General features: G+C 41.3%; 1 protein-coding gene across 8 annotated transcripts in view; it reads left to right on the top strand.

Annotated features, from left to right (window-relative positions):
* The window catches only part of REPS2 (RALBP1 associated Eps domain containing 2), a 202,036-nt gene that overhangs the window by 39,824 nt on the left and 138,135 nt on the right, over window positions 1-24,077 (top strand). For 7 of the 8 annotated variants that reach the window (XM_023198938.2, XM_023198937.2, XM_023198942.2 and 4 more), the window contains exon 2: window positions 16,788-16,911. In XM_023198938.2, coding sequence (XP_023054706.1) covers window positions 16,788-16,911 — 124 coding nt within the window. Of the gene's footprint in view, window positions 1-16,787; window positions 16,912-24,077 lie in introns of those variants that run through there. The other variant, XM_023198945.1, reaches the window with a different exon arrangement.

Raw genomic sequence — 24,077 nt, 5'->3', positions numbered from 1 at the left:
TTCTGGTTCAGTTTGGTTATGAAATGGAGCCACGTGGGTCCATGTGAGTGAGACCCTGTGCATAGGTGTATGATTGACTTTTTCCCTCAAGTGCTTCTAATTTGGGATGTTCTTCACTGTGTGCCCTTTGAGTGTCTCTTGCCTCTGGTTTTTTGTTAGACAAAAAAACCAGTTTTTAAATGTCAGTTCCAAGGTCTTTTCTGAGCACGGTTAACTTTTATGATTTCATTTATGCAGTGGGTTTTCACCTAAGGGCCATGGTATCTAGACACTAGGCTTGTTTTTCCCAAGTGATTCTTCTCTTTGCCTGTGTGATGGAGATATTCATTCTCTTCTTCTCTTTTGAAGTAGAAACTCCAGTTTTGAGCTGGGCACCTGGATGCCCAGAGTAAAGGTTGTACTGCCCACATTTCATTGTAGCTAGGTATGCCTGTGTGACCAAGTATGAACCTTCTATTTAGATTAAGCTACAAAATAAGTGGAGCTATCAATTGACTTTAACAAATATTTAGTGAATAGGTAAAATAAAATACTTTATGTAAAAGCTGTGTGTTCTGGGTTGAATTGTGTCCCCCACAAAAAGATATATTAAAGTCTTAACCCCTAGTACCTCAGAATGTGACCTTATTTGGAAGGAGGGTCTTTGCAGATATAATTAAGTTAAGGTGAGGTTATACTGGAGTAGAGTGGGCTCCTAATCCAATATGACGAGTGTCCTCAGAAGAAGGCAGTCAGGTGAAGACACAGACACACAGTGGGAACCCCCTATGAAGATGAAGATTAAGACTGAAGCAGTGTATCTACAAGCCAGGGACTGTCTGAGGCTGCAAGAAGCCAGGTGAGACACATGGAGCTGATTCTCCCTCACAGCCCTTAGAAGGAACCCGCCCTGCTGACACCTTGGTTTTGGACTTCCAGTCTCCAGAACTGTGGGATAATAAATACACTTCTGTTGTTTGAAGCCACCCAATTTGTAGTACTTTATTATAGCAGCCCTAGGAAACCAATATACTATGCCTTTGATATTATTTTTAGGATGTTGTGGTTTGAATATTTATGTCTCCCCCAAATTCCTATGTTGAAACCTAGTCTCTGATGCAATAGTATTAAGAGGTGGGGCCTTTAGGAGGTACATGAGGGCAGAGCCCTCATGATGGGATTAGTGTTCCTGGAAAAGAGACTTGAGGGAGCTTGTTTGCCCCTTCCAGTAGGTGAGGATACAGCAAGAAAGTGCCATCTATGAGGCAGAGAGTGAGCCCTCACTATACACTGAATCTGCTGGCACCTTGATCTTATACTTTCCAGCCTCCAGAATGGAAAGCAATTTCTGTTGTTTATAAATTACTGAGTCTAAGGTATTTTGTTGTAGCAGCCCCAACAAACTAAGACATGGAGTGTTTTAAAAAATGGGTTGAACATTCAGAGACTTCTTAATCTGAGTCCTTAGATATTTGGACTGACTCTGCCTTCTTTTTCCAGGGAAAAAAAATCTCACTGTATGAAACAGGCATTCTTCATTGCCCCAGAGTCCTTCCAACTTCCTTATGTTTTTATTGCTGGTTTGATGTGCTTGAATGCCAGCCAAAGTATAAGGTGAATGGTAGATGCAAGGACTGGGCGGTTTCCATGGAGACTTCTTGCAGGAGCCTTTACTTTCTCAGTTCAACAGTTGTCAAGGAGACATCTAGTTTCAATTAAATAAATGTTTGTAGGGTCTGCCAGTTTGAGTGTCTCTTGGAAGGGGGATTTGGTTTAACTTCTTAAAGATCGTGATATACAAATCCAGAGCAGAGCCTTTTTAGGTTCCCTTCCAGTTATATTAGGTTTTTCTGTAACTTAGGGATGTTAACTAGTCCTCTGTCTGAAGTGATCAGACTATTTATTCATATGCAGAAAATGTTATTTTTGAGTCTTGTGGGGAGGAAAACTGAGGCTCAAAGAAAGAGAGGCCAAAGCCAGGGAGCTGGTATTACATGGCACATGACTATGGTCCATGCTCTTTAGTATGTCCTGCAGGATAAGAGATCCAAGGGGCCTGACCTGTACAAACCATTTACAGGCTATGGAGTTTGCTGGCTCAGCACTGTGTGTTTATTGCTTCTAGTTAGCTATTGTTGTATCAGTGGCTGGAGTTGGTAATGGTTCATGGAAATAGTGGTGAGAGTACAGATTCTAGGTATATGCAATTCTAATAAATGATACTTTCCTAGTGTTATCTCTGTTGTGACAGCCTCCCCATTGTGCTCTTTATCAAACAGTCAGGTATGGTATATTGCAAAATGCTCACAATATTTTGCAACTCTTCCCATCAAGAGGTAGAGTCTGTTTCCCTATCCTTAGGATCTTGGCTGTCCTGCTGATTTGGTCTGACCCTGGAATACAGTAGAAAAGACCTTGTGTGGATTTTGATTCTAGGTATGAGGTAGAGCTTCAGTTTCTTGCTGCTTTGGGAACTCTGCCACCTTGTAAAAAAGCCCTGGCTGGCTTCCTGGAGGAAGAGAGACTATGTGGAGGAAAATGAAGGTACCCAGCCAACCCAATAGTTGACTGCAGAAGCATAAATGACCCTCATCTGAGATGAGTGGTGCCTGCCTTGGATCAGTATAATTGTCCAGCTGAACTCAGCCCAAATTACTGACCCCCAGAATTATGAATTAAATAAATGCTGTTGCTTTAAGGCACTTAAGTTTTGGGGTAGTGTGTTATGCAGAAGTAGATAATTGATACAGCCAAGTTTGAAAGCTCTGGAATGATCAGGGCTCACCTTTGACCTGTCCTCTATAAAACCCAGGATTCTTAGTAACACAGTCCTGTTAATAACAGAACTTGCCTATGGCTAATCTAAGCAGAAAAACAGTTTATTGGCAGGATATTGAGTAGCTACATCTTTCTTTAGGAAGACTGGGGACAAGGCTTAAAAACTGCACAACTAGGGGGCAGTACTGCCGGAACTACAGCCAGATAACCTCACAGAATTGGTAGCTACTGAATATTGGATGCCTCCACCTATACCACTACCATTGCCTGCATTGGACGTTGGGTGTGGGGCTGCTTCTGGAACTGGATGTTGCTCCTGTCACTAGAAAACAATCATCTACTGTTCTTGCTGTTTCACAGCACTCATTACTGATTCAGATGCCCGTGTGCCGCGTATTTATAGCAGTACAATTCGTAATTGCAAAAATATGGAACCAGCCCAAATGCCCATCAATTGAGTGGATAAAGAAAATATATCAAAAATATATTTTATATATGTACACACATACATATATATACACACATACGTACATACACCATGGAATACTACTCAGCCATAAAAAGGAATGAAATAATAGCATTTTCAGCAACGTGGATGGAGTTGGAGACCTTTATTCTAAGTGAAGTGGCTCAGGAATGGAAAACCGAACATTGTATTTTCTCACTTATAAGTGGGAGCTAAGCTATGAGGATGCAAAGGCATAAGAATGAAACGATGGACTTTGGGGCCTCAGAGGGAAGGGTGGGAGGAGGTGAGGGATAAAAGACTACACATTGGGTACAGTGTACACTGCTCGGGTGATGGGCACATCAAAATCTCAGAAATCACCACCAAAGAATTATCCATGTAACCAAATACCATCTGTTCCCCCAAAGCTACTGAAATAATAATAAAAACATAAACAAATGCCTGTGTGGGTGGTGTCTGGCAGAGCATAGGTCTTGTGCCCATACCCTGATGGAAAAGAAATCAGGAAAGTGAGAATCTGACACTTTTAGCTTATTTAGCTGAAAGCAGGTGGAAAATTTCATAAACACTGGCAAGAGGTTCGGATAAAAGGCAGCCAAAAGAAAAATGGCAAATGTTCATTAGTTTCTATTGTATACTCTGGTTAGCTCAGTTGGTTACAGCACAGTTGTGATGAAGCCAGCATTGTGGTTTGTTCTTGTTTTATTGAAAGAAAATAGTTCTGAGGTTGTCCCCCTTACACCTGCTCCCTCTTTCACAGATGTGTGCTGATAGCCATTTGTAGGGCCAGGAAATAGTGGGACCTAACTTGCATCTGTCCCTGGCTGCTAAGGTACAAAGAGTGTGTGTCTTTCAGTTGGTGGGCCCAGAGACTCCATTCACTGGCATAGTGTGCCACATAAGAGAACTAAATGAATGGTATCTGTGTGAATCTAAGGGGTTGGCTAATTGCTCGGTGAATTTGGTTCATGTAACATTTATAATACAAATTGTTGGGCAGCAAGATCATTCAATCCAGATGGTTTCTAGTTTTTCAGAATTTCTCTGATAACTTCTCTGAACTTTGAAATTCTTATTTGCAAAACCATCCATATAGGATTCGTTTCAATATTAGAAATAATACTCACAAAGAGAAAAGCACAATTCCTAGAGGGTGTGTGATAGATGTTCAATAAATGTTGATCATTTCCCTCAGACTTCTTCGATGCACACACCCCAACCAGATTAGAAACTATTTGAGGACTCAGCTTGCCCTTTTTGTGTTGAATTTCTCTCAGTTGTTAAGTGAAGACCCAATCCAATTGTTAAAATAATAAATGTACCTCTTGCCTCCCTGACATTCTGGCAAGCTCACTCTGAGGAGGCTGGCCTGGTTCAAAGCTGGCTGCTCCAGGGCACTAAAGCTGGAGAAGGGCCCTTCTACCCTGTTCATAACTGTGAACAGTGAACTGTACTTGGGATAGAGCATCTTGGGAACAATAAGGACCTAGATCCAAGCTCATGCATTGTGGTGGGACTGTCAGTTTAGGAGGATGGGTAGATTTTATCAGATCTGTCAGTGGAAAGTTTAGGAAGATGGAATAAATATCTACAGGTAGGAGGAGGTATCCAGGAAGGAGGAGATCTACCTGGCTCCTAGGGATGTACGTCCTGGCAAGCATTGCTCAGTGGCAGGAGTTGTAAGAGTGGGGAAGGTTTAGGAATTTGGATATCAGGGAAGTGTCAGCAGGTAGCTGAGGATGAGGTGCAGGACAAAGACAGATGAGAGGAAGACCAAACCTTAAAGTGATGAGTGTCTAAGTAGGAAAGAGGATGGATGGGTATAGCTTGGACAGAGAAAGGGTATTCAGTCATGGAAAGAGGTCAGTCTGCAATATAATGTGGCTATCAGGTCATAGGAGGGCCAAGAGCAGGACAGGTTTGGGGCTTGGTTCTGGTTAGTTGAGGCAGAGCCCCTTAGAGCTGTTTGGATTTGCCATGGTGATGCAGGGGACCTGAGTGTGCTGGTTGTTATGAGATCTTGTTTTGGGGAGAACAGTCATGAACAGGGTAGAAAGGCCCTTCCCCAGCTTTAGTGTGCCTTGGAGCCGGCAGCTTTGAATAGGGCCAGCTTCCTTAGAGAGAACTGCCAGAATATCAGAGAGGCGAGAGGTGCATTTGTTATTTTAACAATTGGATTGGGTCTTCACTGGGAGCTTTACAAAGAAACCAAATTAATGAAGTCAGATTGCCTATCCCGCCAACAGTGGATGTTTATGGTATGAGTTTAGCTCTATGCTAGAGAATCTCAATATATTTAGATTTGGGCTTGAGAGAGAGAACTTCAGTGTGATCTGAGACTGAACTTCCATTCACATTCATTCCCTGAGGAAGCATGTTGAGGATCTGTGTGTAATATACTGGTGTTCCATTTACTTGAAATATCCTGGCTTGCTTGATTCCTCTCACTTAGGCACTCACTTCTCTAAAAAAAAATGTGTATATGTGTGTGTGCATGTGTGTGCACATGCACGTGTAAGTGTGCATAAAATATAGAATAGACTGAAATCAACAAACTTATAAAAATACCAAATAACCTCAATCTGTAATTTTATTTTTGAAAAGCACTAAAAATATCAATAAATGAATTGTCTGAAAAGCTAATCCTTTGGCTGGTGAGATAAGTCTGAGTTGCCAGAACCAGTTAAAGCTTTATATAATTTGGCAGTACATTTGCGTTCACCTGAGATTTCTCTGCCTCCAGCTGTACAAAAATTCTGTGAGATGCAGAGCCTCGAAACCTGGGCCAGAATGCTAAAACTAATTTCTTTTGTAATCTGAGCTGTAATTGCATTTTAACTCGGTTCTAGTGTGAAGACTGCTTTTGTATGTGTGTGTGTTTACTTCATGTCATTAATTTCTGGCATTTAAGTTAGTGCCTGGCACATAGTCTACCCTCAGTAAATGTTAGTTCTTACTGCCGAGTCTGTTGTTCTTTTCTTCTAAACCAGTGGGGTATATGCTTCCTTTGTGCCTCAGTGGTTCATTCCCTTGCCCTCTTTCCCTCTCCTCACCCTTGAGTTGTTAGATCCTGGTTTTGCCCCAGGCAGGTGCCAACCCCGAGGAATTCCTGACCCTGTGGTGATGCATGCCTGCATGTGTGCAGCCAGCTGGGCAGCTTGGAAAGCCATAGTATTGACTTGCCAAAGAAGGGCTAGTTTACAAAAGTCATAAGAGATCATTGTCATCAACTGCTCTCACTACCTATTATCCTTTCTCTTTCCAAAAAACAATTTAAGTGCATAATAAAACAATCTGTAGAATTACTCTGTCAAGCCTATGTATGCCCATCATATAGTTGTGCAAACAGTTGTGCAAGAACCTCAGTTCCTACTTCTAATGAATTTTATACTGACTATCCCAGACCTTTCTGCTGGCCCCGTAATAGCAGAGGAGAGAATACACTATGGGAGTCAGGAGTAACCAAAGCAGCTAGTCTGAGTATAGAATTTCTTTGAATTCTCATCTTTAAGAACCATGCTCAGTTGGGCACAGTGGTTCATGATTGTAATCCTAGCACTTCGGGAGGCCAAGGTGGGAGGAACACTCAAGTCCAGGAGCTTGAGGCTAGCCTGGTCAACATAGTGAGACTCCATCTCTCTTTTTTTTTTTTTTTAAAAAAAGAACCATGCTCATTCTTATTTGATTTCTTAACATACCTCTGGATTTTAATATAACACCCCCAACCAAGCTGAGTAAATTTCTGGGAGGATGTGTTGTATTTCTCTTTGGCTTTCCTTCGTGGAATCAGGTAATTACAAAATGACTTATCTGATGTTCTGTTTCTTGATATCCTATGATCGGGTGGAGTCTCTGATCCTTTAAAACTTTAAACAATTGATTTGTTTGAATAGATTGGTAGAGTAACATAATTCAGTATTCAAAGATACAGAACACCATATGTAGGGGTTCTCATCATGCCATGAAGAGTTAAAACACAGGATGCATATGTGTTTTATTTCATGAGCCTTCCTAGTTGGAAATCAATGGGATGGGTGTTGTGGGGAATGCAAATATGATTTTTAAAATGCAGGACTTGCCCTCAAGAAACTTACAGTCTTGTAGGGGAATGTAGCAGGTATACTGAGAGTCATAGTAAAAAGTAGAAGTGGTGTATACCAAAAGGAGAGGTTGAAACCATAATTTTAGATTTCACCCATAGAATTCCTTTATATAGAATCCGTGCATCTCAAAAAAGCATTGTATTCTATCTAGTCTTATTACTAAAACACCAGGGGTTTGGTCTAGGTCCTGCTGCTTGCCACACAGAAAGCCAATCACTGAGACAACAAGTATTGCCAAGAAAGAAGGCTTCAATCTGGTGCTGCAGCTGAGGAGATGGGAACTCAGTCTAAAATCCATCTCTCTGACTGATTAAAACTAGGGATTTATATAGCAGGGAAGAAATGTAACAATGTGTAAGAAAACATGAACTAAGGAGGGGCAAGGAGGCATATGGTGCAGTGATCTGATGAGTTTCAGATCTTTGATACTTTTTTTTGAGAGGCCTGAAGGTCCTTTCCTGAGGAAGGAACTCAGATAAAACAAACAAGTTTCAAGCTTTAAGAGCAGAAGGGTCAGTTTCTATGTTTATCCAAAACAACTGTCTATGGGACTGTTGGGTTAGTTTCAGTCTGACTGCTAATTCCAGTACATGAGACCAAGGGAGGTCAGGTGTCTTCTCCACAGTTGCCCAGTCGCACCAGACAATGCCACCTTCAGTAAAGATAGCTAGTTTTAATAAAGCAAACTACTGCTTTGTTCTGTTGCTTAGAAGAAAGAGTACTGCATTTGTGAGTTAAATCTGGGTTTGGTGAGTGGAGACTTTTGAAGCTTTGTTCAGCTGTAACCCAGGGTTCCCCAGTGTTTTGGGTATGTACTGTGAAAAAAGACCTACCTTGTCTCTACAAAATTTTTAAAAAAATTAACTGGGTGCAGTGGCACATGCCTCTTGTCCCAGCTACTCAGGAGGCTGAGGCAGGAGGGTGGTTTAAGCCCAGGAGTTCAAGGCTGCAATGTGCTTAACTGTTGCACCTTGAGTTCTTGTTTCAAAAAGTTCCATGTAGAAGCACAGTCTTGGAAAAGCAAAAGCCCAGCTGGATCCAGAGATGCCTGAGTTGGAGATGAATTTTGGCGAACTCTCATTACCATACTAAAAATCCCACCCAGGAAGGAGCTTATTTGCCATTTTCTATACGTGTATGTAGAAGCATGATTGGTGCCTGCACTCCCTTTACTCCACCTCTGTGTACAATGACTCAGCTAACCAGCCCAATAAAAGCCTTGTTTTCACCTTTGTTTGGGGAGGCACCTTCCTTGTTGCAAGTAATAAAACCCCGTCATTATATCCTCCTTGGTTGGGGTCATTGGACTGTAAGCTGCCAAGTGATCAAACCCACCTATTGTGTGGGTAACAAAATCCTGGTGACCCAAATGGGACTCAAACCCACTTGGATACTTTGTTTTGAAATTATATCAGATGGAAGGGGAATGGTTCTGGGTTATGTTTATAGTGTTTCTTGCTGACTTTCGGTTAGGTTGTATTCTTTACAACTTTTCTAATTTTATTTTTAATAGATAATAATGGCCAGGTGTGGTGGCTCATTTCCATAATCCCAGCACTTTGGGAGGCCAAGGTGGGCAGATTGCTTGAGTCCAGGAGTTCAAGACCAGCCTGGGCAACATAGGGAGACCCTCATCTCTACAAAAAATAAAAAAGTAGCCAGGTGTGATGGCACGTGCCTGTAGTCCCAGCTATTTGCAGAGGGCTGAGGTGGGAGGATCACTTGAGCCTGGGAGGTTGAAGCTGCAGTGAGCTGTGATTGTGCCACTGCTCTCTAGCCTGGATGACAGCATGAGACCCTGCCTAAAAAAAAAAAAAAAAAAATGGATAATATATCCGCACGATCCAGAATTGAAGAGGTACAAAATAATATACAGTAAACTCTCCCCACTGTGTCCTAGCTACGTTGTTTTCTTCCCTGGAGACATCCAGAAACCAATTTTGTTAGTTTCAACTTCTGGAGGTGGCTTATGAAAATATAAATAAATGCATCTATATTCAACCCCCTTTTAGAAGAAATGATACCTACTATACCAACTGCTTTTTGTGCACCTTGCTTTTTTTCTTTTTCACACTTTAGCATGATGATTTTTCTGTATTGGCACATAAAGAGCTTCCTCTTTGTTAGTTAGTCGTTTTTATGGCAAACAACTGAGTCCACCGTAGATGGTTAAGCCAAAAAGGGATTAGGATTTTAGGTAACTCATGAAATCCTTTGGAGGGCTGGAGGAACAGGCTAGCATCTGGGTGCCCAGAAACAAAGCCCCAAGACATACATAGTACTAGCATTAAGTGGAAGCCACCTGTGCTGCTGCCTCCACTGAACAGCGGATGCTAGGTATTTGACTTGACTGCAACTGCTTCTACCTCCACTCTGCACCAGGAAGGGAACCTAGCAGTGACACCTGCAAAAGTAGCTCTGAGCAGAGCCTCTTTCCTTACATTTCTCACTTCTAAAGCAAAGTCTGGTGTGGATGTGTCTGATTAGTGGTGACTGGGTGACACATTTGCATCTTAGCTTCAATAGAGTCTAGGAATTTTATTCTCAACTTTTAAACCTGGAGGTGGGACTTGTAATAGGTGAAATTTCAGCAAATAGAGAAATACTTTTCAAAATATGATGGACAGTCACAGATATGGCAAAGTCCGCTAGAGCTGCCTAGAATTCCATTGTATGGATCAACCACAATTGATTAAACTAATATCTTAGATGGTAGACCTCTAAGTATTTTCTAGTTTTCTAGTCTGTGACTTAGGCAATACTGTATTAATGACCATATACATGTGTCATTTTGCTAATGTAAAATGGAATATAAATTTCTAGCAGTGGAATTGCTAGATCAAAAGGTAAATTGTAATTCTTATGGATATTGCCAAATGATTTCTGGATGCTATACTGATCCTTGTTTCCAGTAGTGATGTTCCTGATTTTTTATTTTTTTATTTTTGCCTAGAGTCTTTTCCTTTTTTAGATTCCATCTGAGCCAGAGTGGCAGGCTGAGTCTTCCCTGCTACTGGGGTGAGTTTTGGGCCTTGGGCCAAGAATACTGACAAATCAGATCTGGGCCATAACCTGTGCCAATAGAGACTATATTTAGCATCTGGACTGGATTTAGCTTATAGTTTATTGTAGTCCTTCTAGCCCTAAATTAAATGGCATCTTGGGGTATCTAAAAGATAACGTCGCTTCCAAAATTGATTTGCAATGTGGGAGTAGCTTACATCTTGAATTGTTAGGTGTTCACAAATGCATAAAGATCTTTTCAAAGAATGGTTCTAAAGAATTATAACACCTTTTCTCTTTAAAAAAGCAAAATCTTATTTCTAGTGTGTGAATTATTGCATAGATTTTGCCAGTATCTGAACTATGGCATCCAGTTGCCCTGGTTGGTTGCCATGAAAGTTTATAGTAACATAGGAAGCTCCTGTTTGAAAGCTCCTGAAAAATTTAAACAAATGTATATAAATGGGTGAAAAATGGGGACGGAGGAAGGAGGTGAATACATGTGTTTTCTTCTCATGGAAGTGTTCACTATTTTTTATTAAAAAATTTTTTTAGAGACAGGGTCTCACTGTGTTTCTCAGGCTGGCCTCGGACTCCTGGGCCCAAGTGATCCTCTTGTCTCAGCCTTCCAAGTAGCTGGGACTACAGGCGCGGGCCTCCACATCTGGCTGTGTTTTCAGTCTTTTAAGTTGGCATTTACCTAGTACAGTTGATTATTTCAAGAAAATACACTTTCTGCATGGCTACTGAGGGTATCTGAAAGGATATAAAGTATAGCTCAGGGAAGTAGCACGTTGTTAGGCAGGGGTTAGTAATTCTTTCTGGAAAGGGTCAGTTGGTAGTTTAGGCTTTGCAGGTCAAGAAGCAGAATCAAAGATATTACATAGGTAATTCTATAACAAGAGAAAAAATAAATGTCCACAAGCTTTTTATTGACAAAATTCAAAATATAATAACTGAGTACATTTTTTTTTTTTGGTAATACATGTCTACTCATAAGAAGAACAACATTCTTATTTTGGGGATAACATTTTGCTTAATGGGATTCAAAGAATAGTGTTCCCTTTCATCAAATCGATTGCAAATGTTCGTCTGTAAATACCATTTATTTTCTCCTTGTGGGCCATACAAAAACCAAGCAGTGGGCTGGATTTGACCCATGAGCAGTAGTTTTCCAACCACTGATGTAATGGAAAGACCATGAGCTTTGGACTTGGATGCATGTAGGTTTGAGTACTGGCTCTGAATTTGTGACCTTGAACATATCACTTAACTTTCTTAGTTGGGAAGGTTTATTTGTGTATAAACTGGGTGTAATGACACCTATCTCATGGAATAAATATTACCCCCATCCTTGTGATTTTATATTAGTATTCTAGTTCTGTAGATGCTGATATAATTTAGCTATACTTACCTAGAAAATTAGTATTTAACAGATTTTAAAACTGGCTTTTCAAGGGATAGAATGCTCACATGGTCTTAAAAGTACAATGTAAAAACATAACTTTGCAATGAAGAGATCTGGCAGTCACCACCTTAATCAAATGGCCAAGCTTTGCAATCAGTACCAATGGTGGGATGTTCTGACATTGTGTGCCCCTCACTGCTGTGTACCTCTCACTATATCACAGTGTCACCTGTGTGGTGTTCTTGCCAGAAACGTTTGACTTTAATATAATCACAAGAAAACAGACAAATCCAAAACATGGGACATTCTGAGGACAACTGGCCTGGATTCTTAAATGATTCAGTGTCATTAAGAACCAAGGGGGATTGTTCTAGATTAGGGGGAGACTAAGGGAAAATAAGATAGAAATGCAGTGCATGAACATTGATTAAATCCTGGATGAGGAAAAGAAAATTCAGCTCTGTAGGCATTTTTTGGATAATCGAGGAAATGTGAATGTGGACCATGTGTCGTATGCTAGTCTGTTTTCACACTGCTGATAAAGGCATATCCGAGACTGGGAAGAAAAAGAGGTTTAATTGGACTTACAGTTCCACATGCCTGGGGAGGCCTCAGAATCATGGTGGGAGGCAAAAGGCACTTCTTACATGGTGGTGGCAAGAGAAAAATGAGGAAGAAGCAAAGGCAGAAATGCCTGATAAACCCACCAGATCTCGTGAGACTTGTTCACCGTCACAAGAATAGCATGGGAAAGACCAATCCCCACGATTCAATTACCTCCCCGAGTCCCTCCCACAACACATGGGAATTCTGGGAGATACAATTCAAGTTGAGATTTGGGTGGGGACACAGCCAAACTGTATCATGTTATATGATAATATTGTGTTAAAGTTGGTTTCCTTGGGTGTGGTGATGATGGTGCAGTGGTGTACGAAAATATCCCTGTTCTTAGAAGGTGAATAGTAAAGTACTTGGGGGTATGTCATGAGGTGTGTCTGTAACCCACTTTTCAGATGGTTTGGCAAAATGGGAGGGAAGAAGGGAGGGAGAGAGAGAATGTATGTGAGTGTGTGTATGTAGAATAGGTGATTCTGTGCATTGCTCCTCAGTTCTTAGCATAGCACTCAGCACATTGCTTTTGATGGGGAGGTGCCCAATCAAAACTTGTTAAACTAACAAGTACTTTAAGGTCTTAGTAGGATTCTCTGAAAGCACACCTCAGCACTGCCTGTCTGCCCTCTCTTTAGCAGTGTCGTTTGGCTTAGGCATGTACTATAATGCCTAATGTTGGATAATCAGATATGGGGGTTCATGTTTTCTTGAGTAGCTCACCCATGTCCCTCTGGACTGAAAGTCTCTCTTGAATGTTAAAGTATAATTGAATGGGAAGGGAAAACCCAGCATAGAGGTTGACCTGCGTTTTCAGCTGTTCCCTGAGAGACTGAGGTACGATTTGTAAGCATGTACTTCAGATTCTCTTCTGTATTTCTGTTGCTGAGTTTGCCCACTTGGGGAGGGTTGACACCCCCTGGGGCTGTGCTGAGTAGACGAAGGTGTATCTCTGGAGTTCTGACTGGCTAGGGCATCACTGAAGTATTCTCCTGGGCTATGAGGGCTAGGGCCAGGATAAAGAATGGCAGTTGCCTTTCCTTATGCCTTGACCCTAATCAGTATCCTCTTAGCTGAGCAGGAAGGGAACAGAGAAATTAATATTCTCTTATATTCCTGCAGGAACTCTTATGGCTATATGGTGTGAGATGACTAAAGCCCATTTAGCAGCTACTTGTAAAAGTAATACAAGAGGAGGGGAAGAAGAAAGATTCTGCTGCAACAGGCTGTGAAGACTAATTTAACATTCATTTATTGAGCTACTGAGCATACAGCAGGCATAGTAAAATATGAGTCCCCGGGGGATGTAAATAATAAGAATATACTCTTGTCTTCTGCTGGGCACTTGGGGAATAGAGAAAGGAGATGGGCTACAGTGGAGATAATTATCAAAATGCCAATTGTGCTGTGTTGCAAGGCTAGGGATGTGATAGAAAGCTAGTAAAAAGTGTTATGGGAATGCAGAGAACATGCCATGTGGAATTGACTACAAAGATAAGGTTGGTCTTGAGGTGACTTGAAGAATGAGCCTGACAGGCAAAGAAATGGGCATCTGGTATGACTAAAGTCTTCATTAGCTGCAGGGTGGGGAGGAGAGAGACGTGACGATGTTGGAAAGGTAGTTTGGGCCAGACAGGAGGACCTCAGAAGCCATGCTTGGTTTCACAGGAAAGGCATGAAGAGTCCTGGAAGCCCTTTGAAGTTGGAGGGTGATGTGGTTTTGATAAGAGGTCACGGAGGAAATGTGGAAGCTGGTGTGTGAAGGTGCACGTCTTGAGACAGGACTTGAAACAGTCAAGGCGAGAGCATAGAATCTGGATTTTGCTAGCTGCAGCAGAGGGAGAGTAGAAAATAGGGGTGCTCTTGGAGAATTCTTCCAGCCCTTCCCACTAAGAGTTTTTACATTTTAAAATCTTTCTAAGGAAACCTTTAATAATACTTGAGAGAAGCTTATTTAAACCTTTGAACAGTTCTGAAAATGTATTACATTTCAGCCAGGAAAGAAAGTATTATTTCAGGCAAACTGGAACATGTGTGGACTGGTTACTCAGCACAGTCGCCTAATCTTATAGAATTAGGTAGGAGGAAAGCTATGTTAGTGGCCTTCAACCTTCTTCCAGAACTTTGTTCAGATTTCTCCCAAATGATCGGTGAATTTTTCTGATTTGTATCCAGCATCCCAGACGTTTAGTGTACATCTGTAAGCTGTAAGGAAGTTGATTTAATCTATTCCTTTTTTTCATCTCTTGCCTTCCACCTGAGAAAACACTAGTCCATAGGTTCTTATTCTGTATTAGGAATTTGCACAATGTGTAACCTAAGATGGATCCGGCTGGGAGTTGGATCCATCTGGGAGTGTTACAGGTTTGGAGTTTAGACTAAAGAAGAGAAGTGGAATCTTTTCATTTTTTCCGCCTTTATTTTGAGGAAAGCCCAGTGATTTGTACTGTTTGAAGGAGCAATTATATAAAATATCTCCACTCATTGAGTATCTGGGATAAACTTTTTTTCACCTTATTTTCTTTAGATACCATTAAACATTTCTACCCACAACTTAGAGCTTTTCCATGGAGATTTTAAACTTAGAAAACTTTGAACCTTGATGAATGAAAAAAACCTTTCAGAACTAACCTTTTTTGTTTTGATTCAGAAGTCCATGTGTAAGTTCCAAAGGCTTATAATTCTTTTCTCTTCCTTGAGGCTTGAATATTTCAGAATGTTCTTGGTATATCTCTTGGAGGTTTGGTGTACAAAGAGCAAGGAAAGTAACCTGTGGGCTTAACTCACTTATGTGTATGTATTCTACTTTGGCTCCAAAGCAATGATTCTAGTGGTGATATGGGACCAAGGGACAGATTTCAGGTAAATAAGGCTGTTTACTAATGTCAGATTAAGATATTAGTCTTCAAGTACCATAAATGTTTTACCAGCAATTTCAGTTACCTGTAGTAAAGAGCTTTCCAGTTTGATGTGGTAGTTATGGTAAAGGAGCAACTGAAAGTTAACCTGATAGTAGATTAACACTCAATGAAAATATAGTTGTTAATTTTTTCACATACCAAGGATTACAATTTCTTTTTTTCCTATTTTTAAAGTAGAGATGGGGTCTTGCTATATTGCCCAGGCTAGTCTTGAACTCCTGACCTCAAGCGATCTTCCTTGAGGCCTCCCAAAGTGCTGAGGTTACAGACGTGAGCCATTGTGCCCGGCCTACAATTTCTTAATATTGGGAGTTATTCTGCAAGACAACTATCTCAGTGTTGGAACTACACTAATGTTGTTGGTGTGTTTTTTTCCTTGTGTGGGATAGTCTGTATCTTAAGATGTGTAATGTGTATATTCACAATAAGGGCTACATTATAAAATTCAGAGACATTTTATTTTTGAGGGTAGGTTTCATTCACTTGATTGAGAATTTGTTGACTGTATCTTGGGTGCCTATCCTTACGCTAGGAGATGAATGGAAGTTGCCCCCTGCCCTTGAAGACAAGACATTTTAATGGGAGGCAGAGATAAACAGATAATTAATTATAATGTGATACATTTGGAAATAGTCACAAAAAACTTGAATATGGAGATTTTCAAAAGTACAGAGAATAGGATATTGAACCCTCATGAACCCATTACCAAACTTCAACAATTACTAACTCTTGGTTATACTTGTTTCACCCATGTGCCCCACCTCCTCACCTTCCCCCTTTTATTTTGAAGCAAGTCTAAGACAGTGTATCATGTGATGGACATTAATAGATACTTGGATAGAGTATTCTGAGAATACACTGGGAAAATATACTGTATCGGGGAGGTGGAAAGGAGCTACAGCAAATTAACATTTGAGTTCAATCTAGGTGGGGAGGAGGATGTCATTGTTCCAGGTGATGGGATGGAAACCGACAATTATTGCAATGTCTTGAAAAATGTGTATATTTTTTGTTCCTCTGAACTGAGCACCCAAGGTGTAATTTCCAAGATTAGGAAATTGTTTTGCGTGAGGACTTTATAAAAATAATTAATTCACTTTTAATTTAGATAAGCTAGAATAATCCATGAGTAGTGGTAATGACTAATCTGTTCTCTTTTCACCCCAGTGACTTTCTAGACTTTGAACATTAGAATTCACTCCTTGAAAAAGTCACTCTCCTTTGTAAGTAGAGCAGCAGCTGTCCTTTGTCACCTTTATTTTTCTCGTTGGAAGAGGAGGAATAATCAGTGGCTCACTTCTGAAACATCATGAGTAGGTAGAATTTAGTGTCTGAATTTTAAACCTCCCTGTAAACTGAAGGAAGAAGAGGAAATTGACCAGCGGGCACACATAGGTTCTCAAGGGACTTTTTTGGTTAGCCACTAGGTGAAATCCTTGAGATTTCATCATTTATCTTGTCTCATTTTCCTGTTGTGAAATTGGGTGTTCAGCATTGTTTTTCTCGTCTGTTCTCAGATCACAGAACTGTGTGGTGCAAAGCGGGTTGGTTATTTTGGTGCAACACAGTTTTACATTGCCCTGAAATTAATTGCTGCAGCACAATCTGGCCTCCCGGTGCGGAGAGAGAGTATTAAATGTGGTGAGTATCTCACATTTGTATGTTTTATTGTCCATGGCGAGTTGCTTATTTATGAGAACCATTTTTAATGGATTTAAACTTTTGTGGAATTTCTCATTGCTTCCTCCAACTCTTCTGCAAAATGAAATAAGAAAACTTAGCAGGTAGGTAGATTAGTTTCTTTCTTTTGTAAATGGGGAAAAATTCCGAGAGTAACCTGAGATTAGTGCATTTTAACTGATTTGCAGTTAAAATAGATTTTATTCTTTAGCAGGATGAGATTGGGCCAGGAATTCTAGAGCCTGTGGCAAATAATCACATTGAGTTTAATTTTCCACTTGAGGTATCTATAATGTTATTGAAGGCTCTGTTAGGGATTAGGGGAGGAGTAATAAGGGAGTTTGAATGGAACTATGCCTTTTCTCTTTCCCATCCCTGCCAGTGCTCAGCCTTTAATTCTGTTTCCAAAGCACTATTCTGATGCTGGTAAGTACTTGGGTGCTACCAAAATTTTGGCAGAATGAATTTATCTTCTTAAGGTTCTGATTTAATATTTTCTCATCTTGCCATCCCTGCCCTCAGCCCACTATATGCTTGAGCACTTTCTACAATTTAAACAAAAAGCAAAGCCCCCAACTATTAGCAGTATTTCTACTGCCTCAGGATTGGTTTTAAAAATATGTATGAAAAAGGTGATTATTCAAGGCACCAAGGTCCTCTGATAATTCACTTTGATACAGATTACTTTCATATGTCCGTACAGGTATGCAGGAACTTTTTTTCTTTTTCTCATTCTGAGATTAAAAACCTCTTAACTGTTCACACCTGTACTGAGAAGTCTTTGATAGACATACAAGTGGATCAGGATTTATGGTGAGCCCATGGAAATCTTGTGGGACAATCCAAATGGCTGAGAGGATTGCCATAGATGGCTGGTTATGGAAGATCAAGCCCTTCACACTAACCATCAGGAGGTGGCACTCATCATACTAATCTTTATCAGGGGGCTAGCGTGTGCCAGACACTGTTTCATTTAATTCTCATGACACCCTACTAAATTAGGTACTTGTGTCAGTTTGCATTGCTTAGGATAAGCTGCGATAACAAATGTCACAATCTCAGTGCCTCAACAAGATGGAGGTTCATTTTCCACTTTGCATTGGGTCAGGGTGACCCTCCAGGGCAGCTGCCCTCTGTGGTGACCATGTGATCGTGGCTGCTTTATCTTGTGGCATCTACAACACAACACGTGTTCCCATAATCTCCACACCAGGGAAAGAGTATCTCACCCTAGTGGTTAAATGCTTTGGCCCAGACATGACTGAAGTTATTGCTGCCCACACTGTGTTGGCCAGAACTTGTCACATTAATCCGTTTCAACGCAGAGCAGATGGGAGAACACAATTCTCTCCTGTGCCTGCAAGGAGAGGACAACTGCGAGTCTCTACTATGGCTGCACACTGCGGGTCTCTACTATGGTGCTGCCATTGTTCATATCTTACAAATATGGAAATTTGAACTTTAGGGAGGTTGAGTAACTTACCTAAGAACATAAGGTTAGTAGAATTTGGAGCCAGGATCTACTTCCAGTCCCCATGCTCTTAATTTCTATGCAAAATAGCCTTGTCTCAATTTTTTCTATTTAGTAAGATGCTGACGGTAATCTGTTATGGAATATATTCTGAATGGGAACAATATCGGACTTGAAAGGCATCCCTTGGTATGACAGAATTTGGTTCTTTGAAATAGGTTTCTTGATGGAGTGTCATTTGACAGGCAGGCTTAGTATTCGTTGTTGCAAGACATAGCGGTCATTTACTTTGATTAGTTGAAAGTTGCATCACATTGAATTTGGATTTGTGGTAGGCACTGATAGTTTTTATTCCATTGTAAATGATCATTAAGCTTTATTATAGTATCTTCCAATTTTATCTTCTGGGAAAGTTAGAGCTGCTTTATTATATATAAAATAAACTTTTGATACTTTTGTTACTGATTTTATGTTAGACCTAAGTCTTTTACCTGATTTGTGCCCAGATTGACAGTTTAATTTCCTGAGGTCAGGGAGCATGATTGTTGAAGTTATCACTTGTGTAAAGGATTAACAGTTTATCACAAATATAAGACTTTCTCAGTTTTATTTTATAAACCCAGTTGCTGCCTTTTAACCTCTGAGGGTTTAATTAACCCAGAGTTAATTCCGAATTATCTTCCTTCATTTAAGGATTGATTGAATAAAAATTATTTGCATTTAGCATATGTTGAATAAGAATTAGGGCAAGATTGGGCCAAACTTTGAGCTGCTACTTAGAATTTTCCAGTTTGTTGCTTGAAATCTATTAGCTTAATGCTTGATGACACAAATCTTGAAGGCCAAAGAGATCACTCTGTGAGAACCTAATCTGAAAGACTATGCTAGCCCTGTCACACCCAGGGCGTCATACCTAGGGAGTTGTGGATGGATACCCTTATGTCATGAATAACATGCGCCTGTGTGTACGTGCGTGACCCTCTAATCCCTGGTCCTTCCCGTTTTGGTAAATGCCACCACCATCCACAGCTGCACAAGCCAGAAACCCAGCAGTCATCCTGGATTCCTCCTTTTCCCTCACTCCTTAATAGAATCCATCAAAAGTCCTAGCAGTGTGGCTCCAATCTCACTGCCTGTTGCCTTTATCTCTTTGCCCCTACTAGACCAAGTAACCTTCAACTATTTACCTGGACACCACAATGAATTGGCATCCTAGCCCCTCCTCTCTTCTCTACTGTGCTGTCTCTTTTCCCACTGGTTGTTCGTTTGTTTGTTTTTTGACAGAGACTCGCTCTGTCACCCAGGCTGGAGTGCAGTGGCACAATCACAGCTCACTGCAGCCTTGACCTGGGTGCAAGGGATCCTCCCACCTCAGCCCCCCCAAGTAGCTGGGACTACAGGCATGCGCCACCGCTCCCTACTAATCCTACTAATTTTTGTATTTTTTGTAGAGATGTGGTTTTGCCATGTTGCCCAGGCTGGTCTTGAACTCCTGAGCTCAAGTGATTGGCCCGCCTCAGCCTCCCAACGGTTTTTTTTTTTTTGAGACTGGGCCTCACTCTGTCACCCAGGCTAGAGTGCACTGGTGTGATCACGGCTTATTACAGCCTCTGCTTCCCAGGCTCAAGTGATCCTCCTGCCTCAGCCTCCTGAGTGGCTGAGACTGCAGGCGTACATTACTATGCCTGGCTAGTATATATGTCTTTTTGTAGAGATGGGGGTCTCGTTATGTTTCCCAGGCTGGTCTCGAACTGCTGAACTCAAGTGACTCTCCTGCGTCAGCCTCCCAAAGTGCTGGGATTATAGGCATGAGCCACCATACCCAGCCTCTTTTCCTACTTTTGAAAGTGTTATCTTTTCAAAATACACAGCAGATTATTCCATCTTCTTCCTTTACACCCTCCAGTAGTTTGCTTGTTGTGCTTTGTAAAACATTCAAAATCCCTACACTGATCTGTAACACCCTACACAATCTAGTTCTTGCCTGCTTTTCCATCCTCATCTCAAACCTCAACCCCTTGCTCACTACTTGTTCCCCAGTCTCAGTGGCCTTCTACCCATTTCTGGGTGACCTCTTTCCTGCTGCAGGCCATATGCCCATTTTATCTTTCAGTCTTGGGTTCCCAGGGATCTGTTTTTCCTTTCTGCTTCCCCTGGCTGGCTCCTTCCCAACCTTCAGGATTCAGAGTCTGTCCCTGTTATCCTACCTAAAATAGTTCTGTCAGTTTCATTAATTCATGAAGGAACCAGCATATGGTAAAACTGGTTCAAGAAAGTGTAGTCAGGTTTATTTATAGTCATAGAAAGAAAAGATGCTGGAACAGAATTGCTAAATTAGGTATAAAGCTAATTAATACCCTATGGGGTAATATAAGTGCAACCTGGCTATTGTACTTTTTTCTAAGATGAAGATATTTGCATTGCCATAAGACAAGAATTACTTGTTAGCTAACACTTTTTTCCAAGTTAATATCTACCCGTTCAGGATTATCAAATGCCCAACCTAGAGTAAACAGTAAGTCAGAGCAGAAGTCCATATCCCTAGGAAGTGAGGTGATCCTTGGGTGGGCCTGCTGGGTAATGCTTCTGCAGGGCAATCTCCTCCCCACTTTCTTCTTTCCCAGCATCTGTTTCCTGATAGCACTTACCCAAGTTTGCAAATATTCCTTACAGGTTTCACTATTTTTTTTTGTCTATCTTCCTCACTTGTCCAGCTTGTGTAAAGGGGAGGGAAGAGGATCTGACACCCTTTGCATTGTGGGGCATTATAGGCACTCAGTGTGTATTGGTTGAATGAATGAATGAAGACATGCATGTCTACACGTGAGGAGGGTATCTTAATCATCTGCCACTCTTTAAACTAAAACGATTGGAATTCAGATTCTCCTGGAACTCCAGAGGAGTTTTTACAGAAGTCGTCTCAGTCTGCATATCATCTTTCTTAGGCACTGATTCTCAACCTTGTCTGCACTTGAGAACCACATGGAGAGCTTTAAATATAAAATAAAAAATACAGATGCCTGGGTCCATCTCCAGAAATTCTAATTTCATATATCTGCAGTCCAGTCTGAGCATCAGGATTTTTAACAGCTCTCCAGATGATTCTTATATGGAGACAGGTTTAAGAATAAAAGCTGTGCCGGGCGCGGTGGCTCAAGCCTGTACTCCCAGCACTTTGGGAGGCCGAGACGGGCGGATCACAAGGTCAGGAGATCAAGACCATCCTGGCTAACATGGTGAAACCCCGTCTCTACTTAAAAAAAATACAAAAAACTAGCCAGGCGAGGTGGCGGGCGCCTGTAGTCCCAGCTACTCGGGAGGCTGAGGCAGGAGAAAGGCGTAAACTCGGGAGGAGGAGCTTGCAGTGAGCTGAGATCCGGCCACTGCACTCCAGCCTGGTGACAGAGCAAGACTCCGTCTCAAAAAAAAAAAAAAAGAATAAAAGCTGTATCAAGCATTTTCAAGAGCTTTGCTTAAACTCTCTCTCTCTGTGTGTGTGTGTGTGTGTAGTTATAGTAGCTGCATCTGAACTAGGGTGCTGCACAACACAAGGCACATGATTTAAGGGGACACTTATTCTCAGGGCAAGTGCTGTCTCTGCATTTACACCACCCTGAGAGTGAGTGCCTCCTCAAATATTGGCACTAGGTATATGTCTAGCCCCACCCTAGTCTGAGTTGGGGTTAAACAGATGGCAAAACAGCTAGGGCAGAAGGAAAGAAGGTGAAAATTAAGGAGTGGTAGAGAATTTCTGATGAGGAAAGCATGTGGTGAACATTTGCCCTGGGACCTGCTGTTACCTTTCTTTCCAGGGTCTGAACTTGAGCACGTATGAGGACTGAGGGAAAATTAGGCAGAACCTAGGGTAGGGTTTCTCATCATTTTTGTGCCAGGAGCCCCTTTGGCAGTCTGAAGCCTGTGGGCCCCTTCTCAGAATTATGTTTTAAATGCCACAAAGACATAGGATTATAATGGAAACCAATTATACTGAAATAATCACTAAAATAGTTAAAAGAAATTGTTATATAACAACATACATGCTTCTAGGCCTGGCACGGTGACTCATGCCTGTAATCCCAGCACTTTGGGAGGCTGAGGTGGGTGGATCACTTGAGGCCAAGAGTTTGAGACCAGCCCGGCCAACATGGTGAAACCTTGTCTCTACTAAAAATGCAAAAATCAGCCAGGTGTAGTGGTACATGCCTTTAATCTCCTGCTATGCAGGAGACTAGCTTGAACCCAGGAGGTGGAGGTTGCAGTGAGTCAAGATTGTGCCACTGTACTCTACCCTGGGCAACAGAGTGAGACTACATCTCAAAACAAACTAACAAACAGACAAAAAACCCAACCCCCAAAGCATATATGCTTCTTTATTAATGCATTAAATAAAACATCTAACAGTGTTTGAAATAACCACTACTTTTTCAAAGTAGTGATATGCATAAACAGTACTTCAAGATGTCTGCCTGGCGCGGTGGCTCTCGCCTGTAATCCCAGCACTTTGGGAGGCCGAGGTGGGCCAATCACGTCGTCAAGAGATTGAGACCATCCTGGCCAACATGGTGAAACCCCGTCTCTACTAAAATAGAAAAAAATTAGCCGGGCGTGGTGACACACACCTGTAGTCCTAGGTACTTGGGAGGCTGAGGCAGGAGAATGGCATGAACCCGGGAGGCAGAGCTTTCAGTGAGCCAAGATCGCGCCATTGCACTCCAGCCTGGGCGACGGAGAGAGACTCTGTCTCAAAAAAACAAACAAACAAAAAACCCAAAACCCTAATCTGATAGGTGACAAAGTTATGGATATTGCTAGTGATGCTGTTGTGGCTTGTTGCTTACATTCATAATGGAAAGAAATGCTAAATTTCAGTTACAGTGGGGAAAATAAAGATGTAATTTTTTTTTCCTAGTCAAGGTGACAGAACCCGTGATTTCTTTTCACTAGTTCACTAGCTTGTGAACTCTGATGGTGCAATGACATGATTCATGTAGTCTTTGGGGCTGTGTTCCCCAAACTGGTTTATGGTCTGGTTGCAGTCTGGTACACTTTGCAGTGAAAGGAGAGAGAATTAGGACAAAAGAATGAGTTATTTATAAAACTAAATGTATTCAAATCTAAGATTGGGTGTTTTTTGGTTCCTCTTGTTAAATATCCTTTGTGAAATTGATAATGGGTAATAGTTTGGGGTAAAATTCTTGACGAGATAGAATGTTGGCAACTGTATGTTGACTTTCTTCATTTCTTTTGTTGTTGTTGCTGGGGGAGAGATTTTTCCTATTTTGTGAAATCCCAAAATTTGTGAGCCACTATTGTGGTCACGATTGTACTGCCAGGAAGATACTGAGGCAAATAATTGAATTCCCTTTGACTCCTCCCTTATCTGCAAAACAGTTGTTCTCAACCTAGGTGATTTCGTCCCTTTAGGGACTTTTGGCAATGTGAGGAGACATTTTTGGTTGTCCCAGCTGTGGAGGGGGACTGCCTGGCATTTAGCCGGTAGAGGCCAGGGATACTGCTCAACACCCTATACTGCAGAGGACAGGACCCCCTCTTCCAACAACAACAAACTTATCTAGTCTAAAATGCCAGTAATGTTGAGACTGAGAAAGCCTACTGTAAAATAAGTATCAAGACTTAGGAACTCTAATCCTGCTGT

The sequence above is a fragment of the Piliocolobus tephrosceles genome, chromosome Y, assembly GCF_002776525.5.
Source record: "Piliocolobus tephrosceles isolate RC106 chromosome Y, ASM277652v3, whole genome shotgun sequence".
In the NCBI taxonomy this organism is placed as follows: Eukaryota; Metazoa; Chordata; class Mammalia; order Primates; family Cercopithecidae; genus Piliocolobus; species Piliocolobus tephrosceles.
Note: the sequence above shows the minus strand (reverse complement) of the source record. Positions and strands in the feature narration are given on the sequence as shown.